The sequence below is a fragment of the Lithobates pipiens genome, unplaced genomic scaffold, assembly GCF_037356315.1.
Source record: "Lithobates pipiens isolate NorthernLeopardFrog02 unplaced genomic scaffold, aLitPip1_a1.2 Scaffold_22, whole genome shotgun sequence".
Taxonomy (NCBI): domain Eukaryota; kingdom Metazoa; phylum Chordata; class Amphibia; order Anura; family Ranidae; genus Lithobates; species Lithobates pipiens.
Genome location: NW_027507784.1, coordinates 252,763,290 through 252,786,342, shown reverse-complemented (window position 1 = coordinate 252,786,342; position 23,053 = coordinate 252,763,290). Strand labels below are relative to the sequence as shown.

At 44.6% G+C, this 23,053-nt stretch overlaps 1 protein-coding gene across 1 annotated transcript in view; it reads left to right on the top strand.

Moving 5' to 3' along the window:
• Positions 1–23,053, top strand: part of LOC143924566 (palmitoleoyl-protein carboxylesterase notum2-like) — a 104,909-nt gene that overhangs the window by 48,128 nt on the left and 33,728 nt on the right. The window contains exons 8-9 of the mRNA XM_077448944.1: positions 7,328–7,516; positions 11,295–11,395. Coding sequence (XP_077305070.1) covers positions 7,328–7,516; positions 11,295–11,395 — 290 coding nt within the window. The remainder of the gene's footprint in view (positions 1–7,327; positions 7,517–11,294; positions 11,396–23,053) is intronic.

Here is a 23,053-nt window from a genome sequence, read left to right as displayed (position 1 = left end):
CTATCAGAGCCACCTATCAGTGCCACCTATCAGTGCCCATCAGTCCCATCTATCAGTGGTACCTATCAGTGCCCATCCGTGCCACCCATCCGTGCCACCCATCTGTGCCACACATCCATGCCACCTTATCTGTGCCCATCTTTGCCCATCAGTGCCGCCTTATCTGTGCCCATCGGTGCCGCCTTATCTGTGCCTATTAGTGCCGCCTTAACTATGCCTATCAGTGCCCACCAGTGCAGCCTATCAGTGCCCACCAATGCAGCCAAACAGTGCCCACCAGTGCAGCCTATCAGTGCCGCCTCATCAGCGCACTTCAATGAAGGAGAAAAATGACCCGTTTGCAAAATTTTATAACAAACTATTAAACATGATTTTTTTTTTTTTGCATCTTTTTTTGTTTGTTTAGCAAAAAATAAAACTCCGAGCTGTAATTAAATACCACCAAAAGAAAGCTCTATTTGTGGGAAAAAAATGATAAAAATTTCATTTGGGTACAGTGTTGTATGCCCGCGCAATTGTCATTCAAAGTGCATCAGCGCTGAAAGCTGAAAATTGGTCTGGGACTGAGGGGGGTTTAAGTGCCCAGTAAGCAAGTGGTTAAAGCATCGCCTATGGAGATTTTTAAATACCGTTGTTTTTTCGGCATTCCATGAGTGTGCGCAATTTTAAAGCATGACATGTCAGGTTTCTATTAACTCGCCACAAATTATGCATGCATTCGCGTCTGCTTCTTTTTTGTTATTTATTACATTTTTTTTATTCTTACACTGTCCCTTAAAAAAAACATGTTTTGATCTCTTTTATTGCTGTCACAAGGAGTGTAAAGGAACATCCCTTGTGACAGTAATATTCACGTGTCGGGTATTTTTTTGGAGGGATCTGGAGTCTATAAGACCCCAAATCTCTCCTTTGCACTTAAAAGCATTAAAAAAGCCAAATTTGGCTGTTTTCAATACTGACATTTTTTAAAATCTGGCTCCTTTAAGACTCCAGTAAACTGGAAGTGACATCGCTTCCGGGTTTCTTCATCCGAGACTCAATCGAAGCTGATTCTAGCTCTGTTCGAGTCTCCATCCAGCCGGTGGACATGCCACTTGGCCGCTCAGGCCTCCTGGTGGTACGGGAGAGCCCGGTCAGAGCACTCAAGGCAGCGGGATGGGGGCCGTAACTTTCCACTGCTTGTGATAGCCGTAATACAAGAAGGCTGACTGTCAGCTCTAAAAAACGGTACCGGGCCACCCCCAAAGATGTTGCTTGCAGGACTTTTCCTAACGTCCCACAAACGCACCATCGCAGTGTGAAAAGACACACTGAAATGAATGGGAGACGCTTTTTAGGCGTTATTTAGAGGCTATTTCTAGTGCTAAAAAGCCTGAAAACTGCCTCAGTGTGAAAAGGATCTTAAACCAGCAATCTTCTGAGTAGCACGGGGTCCCACTGAACCAGGACTATCTAGTGAACTTTGGTAGTACCTTCTTTTTTCCAATAATTTTTATCTAAAATTCTACCCATCTATGGCCAGCTTAATACTCTTTCCTTTTTAGTACATTTCAGTGTACAGATAATCTGAAAAATGTATGTAAAACACTCTCTCCTGTATCTGGCCTATACAACTTCAGTATGGTCATGATGCATTAGCTTTAAACACGTTTGCTATAGCCATATACACCTACTCAAGCTTTGCAACAGAAATGTTTTTAATTGGGTTGTAGGTAGTGTTTTATATTTCCCCACCTACACCTATTGTTAGGCGTTAACATGAAGCACTAAAGAATCTCTTTATCGGGTCAGCCTAGAAGTTTACATCAATAAATGTATTACCTTGATCTATAAGTAGACAATAGTGGGGGAAGGCATGTCAACACGTGCGATTTAATGTTACCTTGGAGAGAGGAATATCACTGTTAACCCCTATGTTAACTTTAATCAGAAAAAGAAGCCTTTACATATTTCCCATATATGCTTTCAAAATGTTTTTGTACTTAACAAATAAAGATCTGTCGATGATTATCTATTATCTGTGCAATGCGTGCTTAAAGCTGAACACACTGTAAAAATCCTCTGCAATCAGTGTTGATGTCACTGGATGATATTAGCAGGCAATGCCTCCCCAAACACAAAATAAAATCAAGGAACACGCTATAGACTACACTCACTGTTAATGGTAATGGGATGGGACAGAGTAGAGAGAGGAGTTAATAACAGTGGACATACCATGCCATACCACATAGTGGTTGTGGACAAATTGTGTTAACAGTGGAAAATGCTTAAAGGGGTAAACAAAACCGTTTTAATGCACATGCTTCAACTATGAAGGCTATGCACAAAGTGCAGAAGTCAAAAATAATGGCTTCAAAGTAAACATTCCCCCCTCCTGCCAATACAATTCACCATGACAAAATTAGCACAGCACAAGTATCCACTACCTTCCTCCCTGAATGGCACTCACTGGACTTTGGCACTACATTGTGTCTACTAATGAGACCTGACACCATGACCATGCACACTTTTTTTTCCTTCTATGTGTTACTTTTGCTGCAGAATACATGGACAACAAATGTGTAACCATGACAATACAGGAGCAAAAACAGGATATATTATTAAAAAAAAGCACTGTCATGTAGGAGAGATTTGGGGTCATGATAGCATGCTGTGGCCCCTGGACAATCATGGACACGTTAGTAAATAGGAGGCAGCTAAGCAGATTAGGTATGAGGAGATAGGTGAACAGGTGAGGTATAAGGGGGTAGGTGGATGGGCCAGGTATGAAGAGGTAAGTGGACGGGTCAAGTAAAATGGTGGTGGAGTATTCTAGGTGAAGTCATGGACCTAATAAGGATATGACCATATTTAGCCCATGAAGTCATCCAGGATCTCCAGCCCATTTGCTTACATTCAGTAAAACTGAAAGAGAAATAATTATCTTCACCTCACAACCTTGGCTTTGTAATTCTCTTCATCCCCTCCCCACCTTGCATGCACTTTAGTCTCAGTTCCATGTCTGTACAGTCAGTTATATAGATTTAAATATTTCACACATTTAGACAGTATGGTGTTATGGGTGGGAAACAATTCCATCCTATAGAAACAAATGCTCTCTGTGATACCTTAAAGTAGTACTAAAGTCTAAATGTTTTTAGCTTAATGCATTCTCTGCATTAAGGTGGAAAACACCCCACTACTTATTCCAACTACAGACATCTCAAGTCTCCCAGAAGGTGCGGGAGACAGCTATGACTAAGCACCGTGTTCGGTGTGAAACATGTCAGCGGCTGTGCAGTTAGTCTGTATACAAGCCTAGATGCCATGATTTTAATTACATTTTTGAAATAAAGTTGAATAATTTGGAGTGCGGATATCCAGCTACATCTTTTCTACTAAAGAACTTGCTTACTTTGACAGCATCCAATGAATAGCCATTCGCAGCTAGATGAACACTCAGGTTGGACAGTCCCCCTCTCACAAGGCCTAGCAGCCAACAAGGTACTTACTCAGGAACAAAGTCTTTGTCACAGACGTTGTTACAGAACTCGTGGGAAATTAAGCTGTAGAACACTTGTAGGATACCTGGATCTTTCAGCCTGCTTGGCGACATCCACAAGACCAGATTTTCTCGGTTACTTCAGACCTTCCAGGCTCTTGTTAAGAAAACCAAATTCACACATGGTGTTCTTCTAAAGAGTCCTCCCCTGGAATGTTCAAAGTCCAATAGGTCTCTCCCGGACCGGAGACGACACCCATCCACCTCAGAATCCTCCTCTAGTTTCCATGCCCTGGGCTAGCCAGCCCAGAGGCATCAAAGTCAGGTGGATCCGCACCCCAGGCCATGGGGGCTGGTCAGGAGGACCAGGGCCATGTAATCAGCACAGCATACTGGACCGGAACCCCCCGAACCACGTGACGTCCACCTCTTAAATACCCTCTCTTAGAGGGCACGGCGAGAGAGCCACTCCCACTGACCTGACTCCAAAAGAGAGTAACTTAAGTGCCTGACCAGACCATAGTTCCACACCTGCCACCAGAGACAGCGCCCCCCTGTGGCCAGGCTGAACATCTCACGGCCCAGTCAGACTGACACAGAAGTCAAATTTAGGCAAATAGACCCAAACCAAACTTACTTTGGGTAAAGTTTTAACTTTGAAAAACATAGCGCGTGCTCTTCAGGAGCTCGCCGCTACATTTGTAAAAAAATTCTAATAAAAAAAGCATTGTGAAAAACATTAAAATGTAAACATTAAAATTTTAAAAAAATCAATTATTAAAAGTAAAAAAAAACTACTAACACTGTCCACTGCCAGCCACCACCCACCCCCACCCTCTTCTCCAGAAGCACTGCAAAAAAATATTGAGAAAGTGATTTAAATAATAATTTGCCTTGGGGGTGGGGGGTGGCTTTTGTGGGTGTGAAATGAGTTTGCCACCTCCCTGAAATTAGTTTTTGCAGGTTGTGATGTCTTCAACTATCCCCCCCACCCCTGTCCCCAAACATTTACCTGGCTCCATGTCACCACTACAATGCCAATTCCGGCTTCAGTGTCGCTCTCCCAACTTTCCACTTCCCGGTTCCACATAAAACACTGAAGGCAGCTGAGCCATAGGCTCTTGCTACCATTACTCAAACTCCTGTCAGAAGGGAGTGGGAGCATGGCTTATCAGTGCTGTGTATCAATGGAAGCAGTCAGGCCCCTTTCACACTGGGGAGGTGCAGGCGTCGGCGGTAAAGCGGCGCTATTTTTACCAGCGCTTTACCGTCATTTTAGCGCTGCCCCATTGATTTCAATGGGTAGGAGTGGTTTAGAAGCGGTGAATACACCGCTCCTTCACCGCTCCAAAGATGAGGCTAGCAGGACTTTTTTCAGGCGCTACACAGGCACTATTTTTAGCGCTGTAGCGCCTGAAAACTGCCCCAGTGTGAAAGGGGCCTTAGTGTGGGACCTGAGAGAAGCATGCATGCATGAGTGCCTCCTTAGTATCCAGCTTGTACGGTGGTACCAGACAGAGAGGAGGAGCCTATAGTGGGGAATGCAAGTAGGGTAGAAAAGTGATGTTTCTGAGCAATAAGTGTGGGCTTTTTTTTTAAATGATATTTTAACCACATTTTATAGGCTATGGTGTTGATTTGCTTAAACTGGAGAGTGCAAAATCTGGTGCAACTATGCTTAGAAACCAATCAACTTCCATTTTTTTTTGTCAAAGCTTAAATGGGTTGTAAATCCTCTAGGTTTTTCACCTTAGTGCATTCTATGCATTAGGTTGAAAAACCTTCTGTAGTGCAGCAGCCTCCGAGAGCACCCCTTTTACTTACCTGAACCTAATCTTTTCAGCAACGAGAACAAGCCCAGGAGCTTCAGCCGCTGTCTCGGGTCCTCATTGGATAGATTGATAGCAACAGCAGCCATTGGCTCCCACTGCTGTCAATCAAATCTAATGACAAGGGAGTCGGGGCCGAGTCCTGCTGTTTGTTTCAATGAACACAGCAGGACTTGGGAGCACGCCTGCAGGGGTGGCCCCTTGGAATGCGGGTCTCCAAGGGGGCATTTGATGGGGGGAGGAGCCAGAAAGGCCACTGGGGGACCTGAGAAGAGGAGGATCGGGGCCACTCTGTGCAAAACCTTTGTACAGAGAAGGTAAGTATACAATGTTTGTTATTTAAAAAAAAAAAAAAAAAAAAACCTAGACCACCAACTAGACTTGTGCACAATGGAAAATTTTGTTTCGTTTTGTTTCGTTGTCATTCGTAAAATACATAATTTCATTCTGTTATATTCTTTATGTTATGTTAATTTGTTTTCGGATAATTTGTTATTTCTGTAGAGTGTCGATATTCGTTATACTGAATCTTGAATCATGTCGAATCCATTCCTTATATGCGCTATAATTTATTTAGTATTATTTGAAATTCGATATTTATGTATATATATGCATGCATGATAATGATTCATAGTTTGGAAAGTCGTTTGTTTATTGAATCTATTAACACACACAATGGCAATATCTCTTCTCCTCTGCTCAAATACAACATCCTTCTCACTCAGTTCTCAGGAATGCACTTTGCCAGTAATCCAACCTCCAGCACAAAATTTATCAGCTGATTGGTCTGTAAGACTTACTTTGAGCTGACCTTTTGTTTCATTAGATCTTTAACGAATTACCGCATCATGTCGAATTCATTCGTTATATCTGCTATAATTTCTTTCGTATAAGTTGAAATTTGTTATTTTTTTATTCAGACATTCGGATGCAAAATTCAGGCAAATTTTGATTCGTTATGAAAGGAATTACACATGTCTATTTACAACCCCTTTAATTGAACAAGTTAAAGTTAGAAGCTAATTGGCTACCATGCACAACTGCATTGGATTTTCTAGTTTTAGTAAATCAACCCCTATGTCTCAGAACTTGGTAGTATTTGATTTCTAATGCCACGTATACACGACTGGACTTTTCGAGGGACTAGATCCAACGGTCTTCCTGACGGACATTCGGCGGTGGTCCGACAGACTTTCTGAACGAGCGGACTTGGCCACACACAACTGGACTAAGTCCATTCGAAAGACCGTTCGTTTTGAACGTGATGACGTAGACTAACTAAACAAGGAATTTCAATAGCCAGTAGCCAATAGCTGTCCTTGCATCGTATTTGGTCTGTCGGACTAGCACACAGACAAATGGTTTGTTTTCCCCATTTTTAGTCAGTCGGATAGATTTGAAACATGTTTTATTTCTAGGTCCGTCTGACTTTTGAGGAAAAAAAATTCCACTGGAGCCCACACCCAATCGAATTGTCCGATGGATTCTGGTCCGCCGGACCAATTCTGCCAGAAAGTCAGATGGTGTGTACGCAGCATTACAGATAAAGTGTGCTTTATTACTTGCCAATAACTTTGCAAAACTAGGCTATATTTATTGCACAGACATGTGGCAACTCATTACAAACCCATAGTTTAATTAAAAAACACAGTTTTACAGAATATTGTTTTTAGAAGTATGACGTATTCTCTACAGAGAATAGAAGGGTGCTTGGGGGGAGGATTTGACTTCATTGTTCCTCCAAATTTAGCTGGAGGAACAGGCATAAAATATTTGTACCCGATGACTACAACTTATGATGAAAATTATATAATGGCGGATACTGAATTCATTATTGATTGTTTCTAAGGATTTGACTTCACATTAAAGGCTAATACCAAGGTAATGTGTTTTTCAATAGGTGAGGTTTATTTTCTGGGAAGTATAAAGTTTAGCATCTTTTTAACATGTCACTGCTGTCCACCCAGACTAGAACCTTACAATTTTCTTAACTTTTAGTTTTCATTTTTTGTTTCAGTGCTGGAGGTACCGGGGTCCTTATCAATATTGACAGGGTGTCAGCACTTGTAGAGGAGCTAACAGCAGACACTGTGCAAGTACGAGGCCTTGTAGATTCTGGGTGGTTTTTGGACAAGAAACAAGCAAAATCGGAGTGTACAGATGGCTCCTCATGCGCATTAACTGACGCTATCAAGAGAGGTTTGAAGTAAGTAAATAAAAAAGTAGAACGTATACAACTTAGCTTTCACTTTCACTATTACAGCTGGTGAAATTGTAAAGATTCCATATCTGAAATCCCCATCCCTTCAAATATTTCTACCAGGCTAAAGTTGGCCATAGATGGTCAGCAGGGAACAGCCAAATTTTGATCCATGCATACATAGGCGTGTGCAGCCTATTGCATTAGGGTGTGCACCTCAAACCAAAGCTCAAACACACGTGCGTCTGTGTGTGTATGTATGTATGTATGTATATATAGATATATAGATATATATATATATATAGATATATATACAAATACACTTATAAATAAATGTTAACAAACATTTGAAAATGTATTACAACATTTATAATTAAAAAAACATTTATCAATGTAAACAAATATATATTTTTTTAACTTATTAATTAAATAATCTTTTAACATAAACAAAGTTAAATACATCTCTAAATCAAATAAGCAATTTTAAAAACTGCACAGAAAGTAGGATTTTTTTTTAAATAAGTGTCATGTTTTAATATTCTGAATTGTATTTACTGCTTTAAATTTGTTAGATCCCAATAATAAATTCCCTCAGCAACAACAAATCCCCCAAGAACAAGACATCTCCCCAGCAACAATAGATCCCTCATGGCAACTATAGATTCACCAGCAACAATAGACACCCCACAGCAAGTATAGATCCCTCCCATTAACAATAGATCTGCCCAGCAACAATAGATGACCCTACAAGAAAATATCCCCCAGCAACATTAGATCTCCCAGCCTATGGGCATATGGGAAGTGGTTAACCACTTCAGCTTGGAGGATTTGGCTGGCCAAAAACCAGAGGAATTTTTGCGATTCGGCACTGTCGCTTTAACTAACAATTGCGTGGTCGTGCGACATGGCTCACAAACAAAACTGACGTCTTTTTTCCCCACAGCTTTCTTTTGGTGGTATTTGATCACCTCTGTGGTTTTTATTTTTTGCGCTATAAACAATAAAAAAGAGCGACAATTTTGAAAAAAAAGCATTTTTTTTAACTTTTTTGCTATAATAAATATGCCCAAAAAATATAAAAAATATTCCCTCAGTTTAGGCCGATATGTATTCTTCTACATATTCTTGGTTAAACAAAATCACAATAAGCGTTTATTGATTGGTTTGTGCAAAAGTTATAGCGTCTACAAAATAGGGGCTAGTTTTATATTTATTTAATTTTTATTTATTTTTTTACTAGTAATGGCAGCGATCAGTGGCAGACACATCAGTGCTATTTTGGGACCATTCACATTAATACAGCGATCTGTGCGATTAAAAATGCATTGATTACTGTGTAAATGTGACTGGCGGTAAGGGGGTTAACACTAGGTGGCGCTGTAGGGGTTAAGTGTGCCCTAGAGAGTGATTCTAACTATGGGGGGGAGGGGCTGTGTGCAACACACCACTGATCAATGCTCCCGATTACAGGGAGCTATGATCAGTGACAGTGTCACTAGGCAGAACGGGGAGATGCTTGTTTACATTAGCATCTCCCCATTCTTCCTCTCTGTGAGGTGATTGCAGGTATGCCCGCGGACATTAAGTTCGCGGGACCCGCTGTCAGACTCACGGAGCCTGCTAGCCAAGCGGAGCCAACCTGCCGCAGTGAAATATATATATGCACTTTTATGCTGAAAAACCAGGGTTCAAATAGTCTTACTTGTATGTGTATATATATATATATATATATATATATATATACACACACACATATAATTTTAGTTGTATGTGTGTGTATATATATATATATATATATATACACACACATACAACTAAAATTATATGAACCCTGGCTTATCAGCAAAAAAGTATGTAAAAAAAAAAAATATATATATATATATATATATATATATATACATACATACATAGTGACAAGCCAGGGTAAGGTCCATCAATCGGTTGGCTATTTTTTATTTTTTTTGGTGCATAATTTGCCCACCCGCTGCCCTTCTCAGTGCTGTCTCTCTCACTTACTAATCTCGATCTAGCAGGTTGCCTGAAGCCACTTGCCTGTCACTATCCAGGCTAGTCCGCTGCTTCTAAGGGAGAGAAAGGCTGGAGAGGGGCAGAGTGCAGATGTAGATCACTCATCCGGTGTTCTGGCGTATAGAGTCCGGGCATCACATAGAGTCCACTCCATAATGCGCATGCGCAGTACGGAGCAGACGAAGCTTCGGAAAATCTCCGAAGCTGAACGGCGCCTGCGGCGTGAGTGGAGGTGGTAGCCCCACCATCCAAGCGGACATAGGGTTGTGAATTTTAGAGGGCCCCCACGCTTCGGGCTCGGCCTCGCTGCGCTCGGCTTTTTTTTATTCTAACTCTATGTCTACTTGGATAGTGGGGATAGAACCTGGACTCACGGCGCAGGCGCCGTTCATCCTCAGCAATTTTTGGAATCTGTGTTCCTGTGTACTGCGCATGCGCAGTAAGCAGGGGACACTATCTGATGGAGGACGCTATTTGACAAGACACCCGGCACCTGTGGGACCTGCAGCCAGAACTATAGAAGCTGCATTGGCAAATGCGGCTCCCGGCAGGGTTACTCCGTGGCTGTGGTCCTAGTTCCCTCACTGCTCAATCCTCCCACTCGCAGCACACAGCTGTTTTTGCCGGCCGGACCCGACCCCAGGCAGTGTTGGTGACCGAGTTACACAGGGACATGTTGCAGGCAGTCAGCACAAAACAAAAGGTGAGAAACACAGACAAAGCACAGAGATGATTCGGGTGTGCCCAGGCACACCCGGCACACCCCATGGTCACGCCTATGCATGCATGGCTGTTCCTGTTAAAAGAACGGGAATGTTGGACAACGCTTTATCAATGGTCGACCGCAGGCAGTGGGTTGCAAGCACTGATACAATGACACAGCGGAAAGGATTCCACCATCTACAGTTTGTGTGGAATCTGGGACTACAATCTTTTTTTTTTTTTGGCCAACCTAAAAAAGTATTAAAAGAAAACATCAAGCATTGATAAACTATCAGACTGTAAGCTGATGTTGTGTACCCTTTGTTTTGTATATGCGTTTGTTATTATTTCTCTTTGCATTATTCCTAATGATGAACAAATAAGTGATGAAATACCAATTGTGCACTCCAAAATAAAACCAGCTAAAACAGACAAATTTCGATTCATGTATGGCCAGCTTTAGATATTAGAAGGTATCTGCGCCATAAACTAGAAATTCTGGATGCACATTCACCCAGGGTCATAAAGAAATACATTGTATGGCTCGATCCACCATCCAAAATGAGAAATGATCAAGATAATATAAGTGAAATATCTAAATACTTTCTACATTAAAAACGCTTTAGGCTGTGTTCACACCCATGTAAATTGGATGTGGGTTCCCGCATCCAATTCGTATGTCAGAGATTGTGACCGGCTCACTATGAAGCCAGTTCACATATCTACGCTGCGGCTCCGGGGCACAGGGGTCCTGTGTGTCTTTTAGTCCATTTCAGGTCTGAATTCAGTTAAAAAATTTAGGCTGAAATCGGACTGAAACGGTGAATGGGGACGCACAGGACCCCTGCTGTGAGCTACATGTGGTAATAGTGTGAGCCCAGCCTAACCATGCTATACAAAGAATGTTAACTTAATTGTTGAATTTGTTTTTGTTACATTTTTGTGTTTAATAATACTGCTTTGACATAATAATGATGAGAGTGGAGCGCTTGAAAAATTGTCATGAAAAATGAATATAGTTCAAGCCTGTTCATTATTTTTATGTCTTCTGCAGGCTTTGGAATGGAGTACTTCCAGATAAATGCAGACAACAGTTTAAGAGAGGGGATGAGTGGCAGTGCTTCTATGGCCCCAAGTCCTTTATATCAATGAAATGTAAGTACCATTAGTATTCCTATAGCCAGTACATGCCATCTACTCCTGACTTAGAAATTAGATTCCGTACATACAGTATCTCACAAAGGGGAGTACATCTCTCCCATTTTTGTAAATATTTTATTATATCGTTTCATGTGACAACACTGAAGAAATGACACTTTGCTACAATGTAAAGTAGTGAGTGTACAGCTTGTATAACAGTGTAAATTTGCTGTCACCTCAAAATAACAACACACAGCCATTAATGTCAAAATCAAAACCACTGGCAACAAACGTGAGTACACCTCAAAGTGAAAATGTCAAAATTGGGCCCAAAGTGTGAATATTTTTTGTGTCCACTATTATTTTCCAGCACTGCTTTAACCCTCTTGGGTAGGGATGAGCTTCGTGTTCGAGTCGAACACATGTTCGACTCGAACATCGGCTGTTCGCCCGTTCGGCGAATTCCGAACGTTATGGGCTGTTCGCTCCAAATTCGTGTGGCGCTCACGGCCCACAATGCACTGCGATGGCGCAGTGCATTGCTGGCTCATGATTGGCCAAGCATGCACTGTGACCCCGCATGCTTTGCCAATCACAGCGCCGGCAGCGAGGAGAGCCATGATTGGCCACAGGCAGGATGCCTGTGGCCAATCATAGCTCAGGCTGTGTAGTACACGCCCCACACTATATAAGGCCGCCAGCGCGGCAGTCTTGTGTAGTGTGTTGGCGTCTGAAGCAGTTAGTGGGTGTTCTGTGTACCTTCAACACAGTATACACCGATCGTTATCGGCCGATTTTTCGTTCTTGCTCTTCTGTAGTGGTTGTTGTCTGCGTGCCCTGACCGCAGTATACACCGCTATATTCACCTATATAGCTAGCGATATATCTATCTTTTACAATAGAGCTTGCAGTCAGTGTTAGGAGCTTGTGCGTGCTGTCTGCATGCTCTGAACCCAGTATACACCGCTATATCCACCTATATAGCAAACTATCTTGCTCGTTTTAAATAGAGCTTGCAGTCAGCGGTAGGAGCTTGTGCGTGCTGTCTGCGTGCTCTGAACCCAGTACACACCGCTATATCCACCTATATAGCAAACTATCTTGCTCGTTTTAAACAGAGCTTGCAGTCAGCGGTAGGAGCTTGTGTGTGCTGTCTGTGTGCTCTGAACCCAGTATACACCGCTATATCCACCTATATAGCAAACTATCTTGCTCGTTTTAAATAGAGCTTGCAGTCAGCGGTAGGAGCTTGTGCGTGCTGTCTGCCTGCTCTGAACCCAGTACACACCGCTATATCCACCTATATAGCAAACTATCTTGCTCGTTTTAAATAGAGCTTGCAGTCAGCGGTAGGAGCTTGTGCGTGCTGTCTGCATGCTCTGAACCCAGTACGCACCGCTATATCCACCTATATAGCAAACTATCTTGCTCGTTTTAAATAGAGCTTGCAGTCAGCGGTAGGAGCTTGTGCATGCTGTCTGCGTGCTCTGAACCCAGTACACACCGCTATATCCACCTATATAGCAAACTATCTTGCTCGTTTTAAATAGAGCTTGCAGTCAGCGGTAGGAGCTTGTGCGTGCTGTCTGCGTGCTCTGAACCCAGTACACACCGCTATATCCACCTATATAGCAAACTATCTTGCTCGTTTTAAATAGAGCTTGCAGTCAGTGGTAGGAGCTTGTGCGTGCTGTCTGCATGCTCTGAACCCAGTACACACCGCTATATCCACCTATATAGCAAACTATCTTGCTCATTTTAAATAGAGCTTGCAGTCAGCGGTAGGAGCTTGTGCGTGCTGTCTGCGTGCTCTGAACCCAGTATACACCGCTATATCCACCTACATAGCTCTTCTCTATTTGAGCCATCTGCCATCTGCAGGAGTTATTGGAAGTTGTGTGTGCCTCCAGCACAATATACACTACCCAATTGCTGTTTTTCCCAACTCCCTTCAGGCCATTACCATGTCTGGAAGGCCAGCAAGGAGAGGCAGACAGGCGCGAGCCGATAAAAGAGGGCAAGCAGACTCTGTGTCTAGAGACAACAGTGCTGGTCGTGGACGCGGTGCATCGTCATCATCAGCACGTGGCCATGGGACACGCTTGTCCTTCTTTTCGGCAGCTGGACATGTTGAGCTGCAACATGCCAACGACTTGGTAGAGTGGATGACCAAGCCCTCTTCATCCTCCTCATCCTCTCTCACCCAGTCTCAGGGTACTAGCAAAGCAGCTGCCAAAGCATCGTCTTCCCTCCTCTCAATGTCATCATCAGTGACTCCTTCCCTAGACCCACCACGTCCTCCTGAGGAGTCTCCTGAACTCTTTGAGCACAGTGTTGGGTACATGCTCCAAGAGGATACCCAGTGTTTTGTAGGCTCTGATGATGATACTCAGCTAGAGGAAGGCAGTAGCGTGAATGCAGAGAGAGGGGATGCTCAAGAAGGACAGCAATCTGGCAGTCATGTTCCACAAGCTGCAGCATACTGCCAAGTTTGCTCCAGCGATGAAGAGGGCACTGACTCCACGTGGGTGCCTGGTAGGAGAGAGGAGGAGGAGGAGGAGGCACATGTCCAACAAGGCAGGATGCCCTCCGGGGGCCAGCTTAGGGGCAGCACACCGACTGAATCACACCGCAGAGCTCCGCCTGTGCAGGGCGCTGCCTCTTCACGTTATTCTAAAAGTTCTTTGGTGTGGGCCTTTTTTGAGAAGAGTGCATCAGATCGCACCGCTGCTATTTGCAACATATGTCTCAAGCGTATCTCGCATGGCCAAAACATCAGCCGCTTGGGCACCACATGCTTGACCAGACATATGTTGACCTGCCATGCAGCTCGATAGGCAAGCGTACCTCAAAGACCCACATCAAAGAACAAAGTGGACCTCTCCTTGCTCCTCATCAGCTGGCATCTCCAACCCCACTAGACCTTCAGTCCTCTCTGAAACCTGCTCTGAGAGGAATGAAGGTGTAGAATTAGGTGTGTCACAGCCAAGTGCTTCCGGGCACTCTGCTAGCAGTACACCCACGTCCGATTATAGCAGGCAAATGTCCCTGCCCCAGCTGCTGGACCGGCGAAAGAAGTTCACTCCCAGCCATCCACATGCCCAGCGGTTGAATTCTAGCTTGGCTAAATTGCTAGCACTTCAACTGCTGCCTTTTCAGTTGGTAGACTCGGCCCCCTTCCGTGAGTTTGTACAATGTGCGGTTCCTCAGTGGCAGGTCCCCAAACGCCACTTTTTCTCACGGAAGGCGATTCCGGCTCTCTACCGGCATGTGGAAGGCAATGTCCTTGCCTTGCTGGACAGGGCGGTCAGCGGTAAGGTGCATATTACCGCTGACTCATGGTCCAGCAGGCATGGACAGGGACGTTACCTGTCTTTCACGGCCCATTGGGTCACTCTTCTGGCAGCTGGGAAGGATGCAGGACAAGGTGCAGTAGTGTTGGAGGTTGTTCCGCTACCACACCTCCAAAATGCTACTTTTTGTTGTGACACACCTCTCTCCTCCACCCCCTCCTCTTCTTCTTGCTCCATGGCCTCTTCCAGTGCTCTGTCCTCAGAACCAGCAGTGCTCCGTAGGCGTTCCAGGGGCTATGCAAGTACGCAGGCAAAACAATGCCATGCCGTACTTGCGCTGGTTTGTTTGGGGGACAGGAGCCACACTGGGGCGGATGTTTTGTCAGTTCTGCAGGGGCAGGCCGAGAGGTGGTTGACGCCATGCCAGCTTAAGCCAGGAATGGTGGTTTGCGACAATGGCACCAACCTCCTCTCCGCCCTCCGACAGGGACAACTGACCCATGTGCCCTGTGTAGCTCACATCCTTAACCTGGTGGTGCAGCGGTTCTTGGGCAGGTACCCGGGCTTACAGGATGTCCTGAAGCAGGCCAGGAAAGTCTGTGTGCATTTCCGCCGATCATTTAATGCCTGTGCTCGGCTGGCTGAGCTCCAAAAGGAGTTGAACCTGCCCAAGAACCGCCTTATATCTGACATGCCCACCAGGTGGAACTCAACGTTGGCCATGCTGCAGCGGCTGCACACGGATGCATGCACTGTCCTGTCACCGTTTGAGGAGGCCACAAGGATGGTGAGCAGTGACAGTGCATGCATCAGTGACACTGTACCTCTTGTCCACCTCTTGGAGCATACGCTTCTTGGAACCATTACTGGCTGGCCCCTCTCCTTGATCCACGGTACAAGGGTAAGGTTGCTGACCTTATCTTGCCATCGCAGAGGGAGCAGAGGATGAGACATCTCCGGGAGGCCTTGCAGAAAGGTCTGTGCAACGCGTTCTCAGAGACTGGGAGGTTACAAACTCCTGGTCCTGGACAACGTGTTGCTGAGGCATCGGCCAGAAGGAGCGGTGGAGAAGGTGGCCGTCTGACTGATGCTTTCAGACAATTTTTTAGTCCGCAGCCCCAAGGTATGATCGGTTCCAGCAACCATTGCCAGCGTCTGATTTACATGGTGCAGGAATACCTAGGGGCAAGGTCAGACTTGGACACCTTTCCCACCGAAAATCCTCTGGCTTACTGGGTCTTGAGGATGGATCACTGGCCAGAGCTTGCACAGTATGCAATTGAGCTACTGGCCTGTCCTGCATCCAGCGTTCTTTCAGAACGCACCTTCAGTGCTGCTGGTGGCTTTGTTACCGATCACAGGGTGCGCCTGTCCACCGAATCAGTTGATCGACTGACCTTCATCAAGATGAATCAGTCTTGGATCACCCACAGCTACCAAGCACCTGAAGCTGATGTAACCGAATAATTTTTTTTTGAAATATCACATCCCTTCAAGACTGCCTATGCTGATGCTGAGTGACTGACCTGTTATGTTGATTGTCTATCCTCTTCCTCCTCCGCTGATATGTTGGAAGAACATTTCTGGTTCTGGGTGATGCCATCAGCCCAATTTTTCTGCCCCTGTTTAACAGGGGCATTTAATTAAAATTTTTGATGCAATGCTTTGCAGCAGGGCTAATTCCTGCACTAAAACTAGAGTATATGGGAGAGGTTGCAGTGTGGTGGCACCAGCACCAGTGCCTAAGGCCCAATTTTTCTGCCCCTGTTTAACAGGGGCGTTTAATTACAATTTTTGATGCAATGCTTTGCAGCAGGGCTAATTCCTGCACTAAAACTAGAGTATATGGGAGAGGTTGCAGTGTCGTGGCACCAGCACCAGTACCTAAGGCCCAATTTTTCTGCCCCTGTTTAACAGGGGCGTTTAATTACAATTTTTGATGCAATGCTTTGCAGCAGGGCTAATTCCTGCACTAAAACTAGAGTATATGGGAGAGATTGCAGTGTCGTGGCACCAGCACCAGTGCCTAAGGCCCAATTTTTCTGCCCCTGTTTAACAGGGACATGTAATTACAATTCTTGATATAATATTTCACAGGAGGGCCCGTTCCTGTGCCCACCCAGAGTAACTGTGAGGACTTATAGTGTTGTGGCACCAGCACCACAACCACCAAAGGTCAATTTTTCTACCACTGTTCAACAATGGCATGTAATTACAATTCTTGATATAATCGTTCACAGCAGGGTGCTCCAGCGCCCACCAAGAGTCACTTTGAGGGCTTACAATGTTGTGGCAAAACCAACACCTTGTTCCGCCATTTCAGCAGAGCATATAGGGCAGGCCCCTACTTTCATAAATCCAACTTACAAACATCTCCTACTTGCAAACGGAAGGAGACAACAGCAAGTGAGATGAAAAAAGATGGACGACAAAACAAATTATACAGGGGTGATAACCCTTCCCTATGTTTTCCAAAAAGCTTAAAATAGTTTTTTTGACTGGAGCTACACTTTAAAAATGTACCAGTTGAAAATTACAAACAGATTCAACTTAACACAACAAACCTACACAGTCCCTGTCTTGTTTGCACCGCCTGTATACTGCTGTTCTGAGTATATAGGGCCTGGGGGCCACACGCATTTCCTTTTTTTAATATGGGTACGGGGTTCCCCTTAATATGCGTACAAGACCCAAATGGGCTGGTAATGGGCAGGGAGGGCTACCCATGCCATTTTTCTCAATGATTTTCAACCATATTGCAGGAACCAGATATAACATTAAAACCGCAAGCAGTTTTAAATGATGTTATTTCCGTTAAATGTCATTTTGTGCAGGGACTGTTCTAAACACGGGAAACACGTGGCACTTCACAGGCATACTACAGACACCCCCCAGGCACGATATTTAAATGAATATTTCACTTTTTTTTCACATTAATCGTCATTAAAATCAGTGCTCCCACCAAAACGGCCATTTTTAAAAACATTTTAGGCATTGACCCATGTCCCCTGGGGCAGGAGCCAGGTCCCCAAACCCTTTTTAGGACAGCATCTTGCATATTAGCCGTTAAAATTAGCACTTTTAATTTCGAACGTTCGAGTCCCATAGACTTTAATGGGGTTCTAAAGTTCGTACGAATTTGGGGTCCGTTCGAAAGTTCTGGTGCGAACCGAACCGGTGGGTGTTCAGCTCATCCCTACTCTTGGGCATGGAGTTCACCAGAGCTTCACAGGTTGCCACTGGAGTCCTCTTCCACTCCTCCATGACAAGATCACGGAGCTGGTGGATGTTAGAGACCTTGTGGCCTTCCACCTTCCGTTTGAGGATGCCCCACAGCTGCTCAGTTAGGTTTAGGTCTGGAGACATGCTTGGCCAGTCCATCACCTTTACCCTTAGCTTCTTTATCAAGGCAGTGGTGGTCTTGGAGGTGTGTTTGGGGTCATTATGTTGAAATACTGCCCTGTGTCCCAGTCTCCAAAGGGAGGGGATCATGCTCTGCTTCAGTATGTCACAGTACATGTTGGCATTCATGTTTCCCTCAATGAACTGTAGCTCCCCAGTGCCAGCAGCACTCATGCAGCCCCAGACCATGACACTGCCACCACCATGCTTGACTGTAGGCAAGACACACTTGTCTATGTACTCCTCTCACCTGGCTGCCACCACACACGCTTGGCACCATCCGAGCCAAATAAGTTTATCTTGGTCTCATCAGACCACAGGACATGGTTCCAGTAATCCATGTCCTTATTCTGCTTGTCTTCAGCAAACTGTTCGCGGCTTTCTTGTGCATTATCTTTAGAAGAGGCTTCCTTCAGGGATGACAACCGTGCAGAAAAATTTGATAAAGTGTGTTTTGGGTCAGCACTAACAGGCTGACCCCCCACCCCTTCAACCTCTGTAGCAATGCTGGCAGCACTCATACGTCTATTTCCCAAAGACAACCTCTGGATATGACACTGAGCATGTGCACTCTAATTCTTTGGTCGACCATGGTGAGGCCTGTTCTAGTAAACCGCTGTATGGTCTTGGCCAACGTGCTGCAGCTCAGTTTCAGGGTCTTGGTAATATTCTTATAGACTGTCATCTTTATGTGGAACAACATTTTTTTTTTCATATCCTTTTTTTGCCATGAGGTGCCATGTTGAACTTCCAGTGACCAGTATGAGAGTGAGAGCAATACCACAAAATTTAACACACCTGCTCCCCATTCACACCTGAGACCATGTATTGAGTCACATAACAGGGAAAATATCTAATTGGGCTCAATTGGACATTTTCACTTAGGCCGCGTACACACGCGGGGACTGTTCGCTCAACTTTGTTCGTCAAACAGTTTCAGCGGACAGTCCGCTCAAAATTAGCATGGACGGACTTGCCCACACACGACGAACGAACAGTCCGCTGAAACCGTGCTCGATGACGTGAACGGCACGTACGACGGGACTAGAAAACGACGTCCTATACACTGCAATGCAACCTTCGGCGTGTAAATTCTTTCTGAGCATGCGCGAGACTTAGTTTGACGAACAAGCCTACACACGGGCGGACTGTCCGCTCAAACCAAGTTTCAGCGGACAGTTTTTCGGAATTTCCGAAAAACGTTGTTCGTCAGACTGTCCGCTGAAACTGTCCGCTGAAGCCCACACACGAGCGGACTGTCCGCCGAAACACTGTTCAGCGGACAAAGTTGAGCGAACAGTCCCCGCGTGTGTACGCGGCCTTAGGGGTTTACTCATTTTTGTTGCCTGTAGTTTAGACATTAATGGCTGTGTGTAGAGTTATTTTCAGGGGACAGCAAATTTACACTGTTATACAAGCTATACACTCACTACTTTACAGTAGCAAAGTGTCATTTCTTCAGTGTTGTCACATGAAAAGATATAATAAAATATTTCCAAGAATGTGAGGGATGTACTCACATTTGTGAAATTCTATACTTAGAAACTATCCCATACAGGCAACAAAGGCCATGGGTTATTAAATTGGGGATGGCATGGCCAAATCTATTTGGAGGGAGTTTGGGTGGAGAGTGGGTAGGTGACTGTTCAGGTACAGCACTTGAAGATCCATTATGAGTCTTTTGGAGCAATAGTGGAAATTTACTAAATCAAGAACTAACAGAATCTGGAACAGTTGTGCATAGTAACCAATAAGCTTCTACATTCAGCTTGTTCAATTAAGCTTTGAAAGTAAAAGCGGATTGGAAATTGGTTGCCATGCACAACTGCTCCTGAATCATGTCTGCTCCAGTCTTAGTAAATTCCCTTTATAGCCGAGCTCCAGTTCCCATAATAGATTTTTTTTTTTAATACACCCCCATGATCGTTATTTTTATATTTACATTAGACTACATTTATAATTGTATTTATGCAAGTTACTGTGAAATCTTTAAATATTTACATGATCACGAAAACAGGCAGGGTGCCATCTCTTCTGAGGGCATCTGAAGCCCACTTGTGCCCATTTTCGTGATTCGGTGCAGCTGGCTACCCAGCATGCACCTCCTGATCCTGCACCTGCGCAGTAATGACACTGCACAGCACAGTTTTTCAAGAACAGGTTGCCATAGCAATGGCGGTGGTGGCAGAAATACCTTCCCGGTTGTGATGGCAACTAACATGCCAATCATATTCCAACCCTAAAGACAAGTGTGCCTGGAGATTCAGCTAGCCCCGCAACAATAATATCCTTTATAACATGTGCATAAACATTTACTTTGTAAAGCTGTGCATTAGGAAAGATTAAATGTAACTGGTAAATCTGATACAAACCTACAATTGTGTATAGAGACTATTTTCCCTATTCAAAAATAGTACTTATCTCTGCCTAGCATTTGGAAATAACGCCATGCTAGAAGTGAGGCTGCCCATTGACTCTCCCCTCGGTGAGGATGGATGGAAGTGGAAAAATTTTCCCAAACAAAAGGTGCAGGGCCATCTTTAATATTGATTGGACCCTGGGCAAAAATTTCTTGGGCCCCCCCCCCATGCAGTTTTGCTCTCCACCTGGTCTGAAACATACAATAAATAATAGCTAGACTCAAAATCAGTTTACTGAATCAGATCAGGCAGCTATTGCGATTGGTTGCCAGAGGTTACAGTGTATCATTACCGCTCCCTGACTGGTTGCTAGAGGTTACAGCACGCATTAAGGCTCACTGACTAGTTACTAGAGGTTACAGCACATGATTTCTGCTTGTAGATTGATTGCTAGAGATTACTGTGGATATGACCTCAGGGCGCATGATATACATATCAATGCCACCGGCCGTCGCTATTTACATATGAATGCCGCCACTATTTACATATGAATGGCGGTAATTTACATGTAAACACAGGGTCTACAGGTGAGTCATCTGTACACAACAATAGGGCAGAGCTGGGCAGAATTAGTAGCATCACTTCACACTGAGATATTGGGACACAGCACGGGACTAAAATCTCAAGGGACGAGGGAATTTAAACCAGGATAGTTGGCAAGTATGAGGCAGCTGCTTTGGGCCCCACAACAATGACAGGGCCCAGGGCAGCTGCCACTTTTGCCCTGCGTTAAAAACGGCCCTGAAAAGGTGCTACATTCTCCCCCCAAAAATTTCACTATTGAAAAAAACATGGCAAAGGCATTGACAACAAATTCAGGCATACATGCAAATGCAAGTATAAACTGCCGTGCCTTTATTAATAATATATGCAAACAAATGTTCTTCTGCTGGGGCATTGGTAGGATTGTGAAAAATCTAGGGCACCCTTGGGGACCCAAAGGGGGGAATGAGGTAGATTCATCACACCAAATGGTGGGGCCAAATTGCACACCCATCATTATAGATTAAATGGCCATATTAACTAAAACCTGAGCTTGTTCACAGTATACAATACGTAAAATACAAAACGCTATAATTACTGCACCATGAGTGAGTGCCTAATAGTCACATTTAAACCTCAGCACAATAATTTTTTAAAAATTAAACTATTCTGTATCAGATGTTTTTTAGCCTACCTTAACCACTTTAGGACCGCCTGCGCACATTATACTGCAGATAGACGGCTCTTACAGGCAAAGCGGCACCTGTTTCTGTGTTCAGGTCGCTGATCATCTGCATTACTAGTATACAAAAATATAAAATAAAAAAATTACAGTATATGTAAACCATATTTTTTAGACGCTTTAACTTTCACACAAACCAATTAATATACACTTAATGGGATTTTTTAACCAAAGACATGTAGCAGAATACATTTTGGCCTAAATTTATGAAAAAATAAGAATATAGATTGATAGACAAACAGACACTATAGATGGACAGACAGCCACTGTAGACACTGTAGACAGAGAGACAGACACTATAGATGGTCAGACAGACAGACACTGTGTAGACACTTTAGACAGACAGATACTGCAGACACTGTAGACAGACTGACATTGTAGACAGACAGACACTGTAGACAGACCGACACTGTAGACAGACCGACACTGTAGACAGACCGACACTGTAGACAGACACTGTAACGAGACAGACAGACACTGTAGAGAGACAGACATACACTGTAGAGAGACAGACAGACAGACACTGTAGGCAGACAGATAGACAGACAGACACTGTAGATAGATAGACAGACACTGTAGATAGATAGACAGACACTATATATAGACAGACAAGCAGACACTGTAGATCGAGGGTCGGCAACCCGACGATCACAGACTACCTGGCTCTTCTCCAAATGCCAACGGCCTTCCTTACTGATTAAAGGGAAGGTGAGAGAGGCGGCATTGATCAGGGCCACTGCACCTTCCCTGCGCCACTCTGCATATAAGATGTCTTTAAACTCCAGCTCCCCTGCCATTCCAGCTTTACTGACACTCCAGCCCTAATGACACCCCAAATACCCTACCCTCCTGACACCCCAGCCTTCCTGATACCCCCAATACCATACCCTCCTGACACCCCAGCCCTCCTGATCCCCCCAATACTATACCCCCTGTCCCTCCAGTGCCATGCCCTCTTGGGACCCGAGCCCTCCTAATTCCCCTGTACTGTGCCCTCCATATCCCCCAGTCCCATACTCGCCTGACACCCCCAGTACCTCCCCCCTGACCCACCTATATCCTGCCCTCCTGAACCATGCTACCATCTACCATACATGCTACCGACCTCTGTACGTCGCCCTACATGCTACCGGCCTCTGTATGCCACTCTACATGCTACCGACCTCTGTACGCCGCCCTACATGCTACCGACCTCTGTATGCCACTCTACATCCTACTGACCTCTGTACGCCACTCTACATCCTACTGACCTCTGTACACCACCCTACATCCTAACTGACCTCTGTATGCCGCCCTACATCCTATCGACTTCTGTGCGCCGCCCTAAATCCTA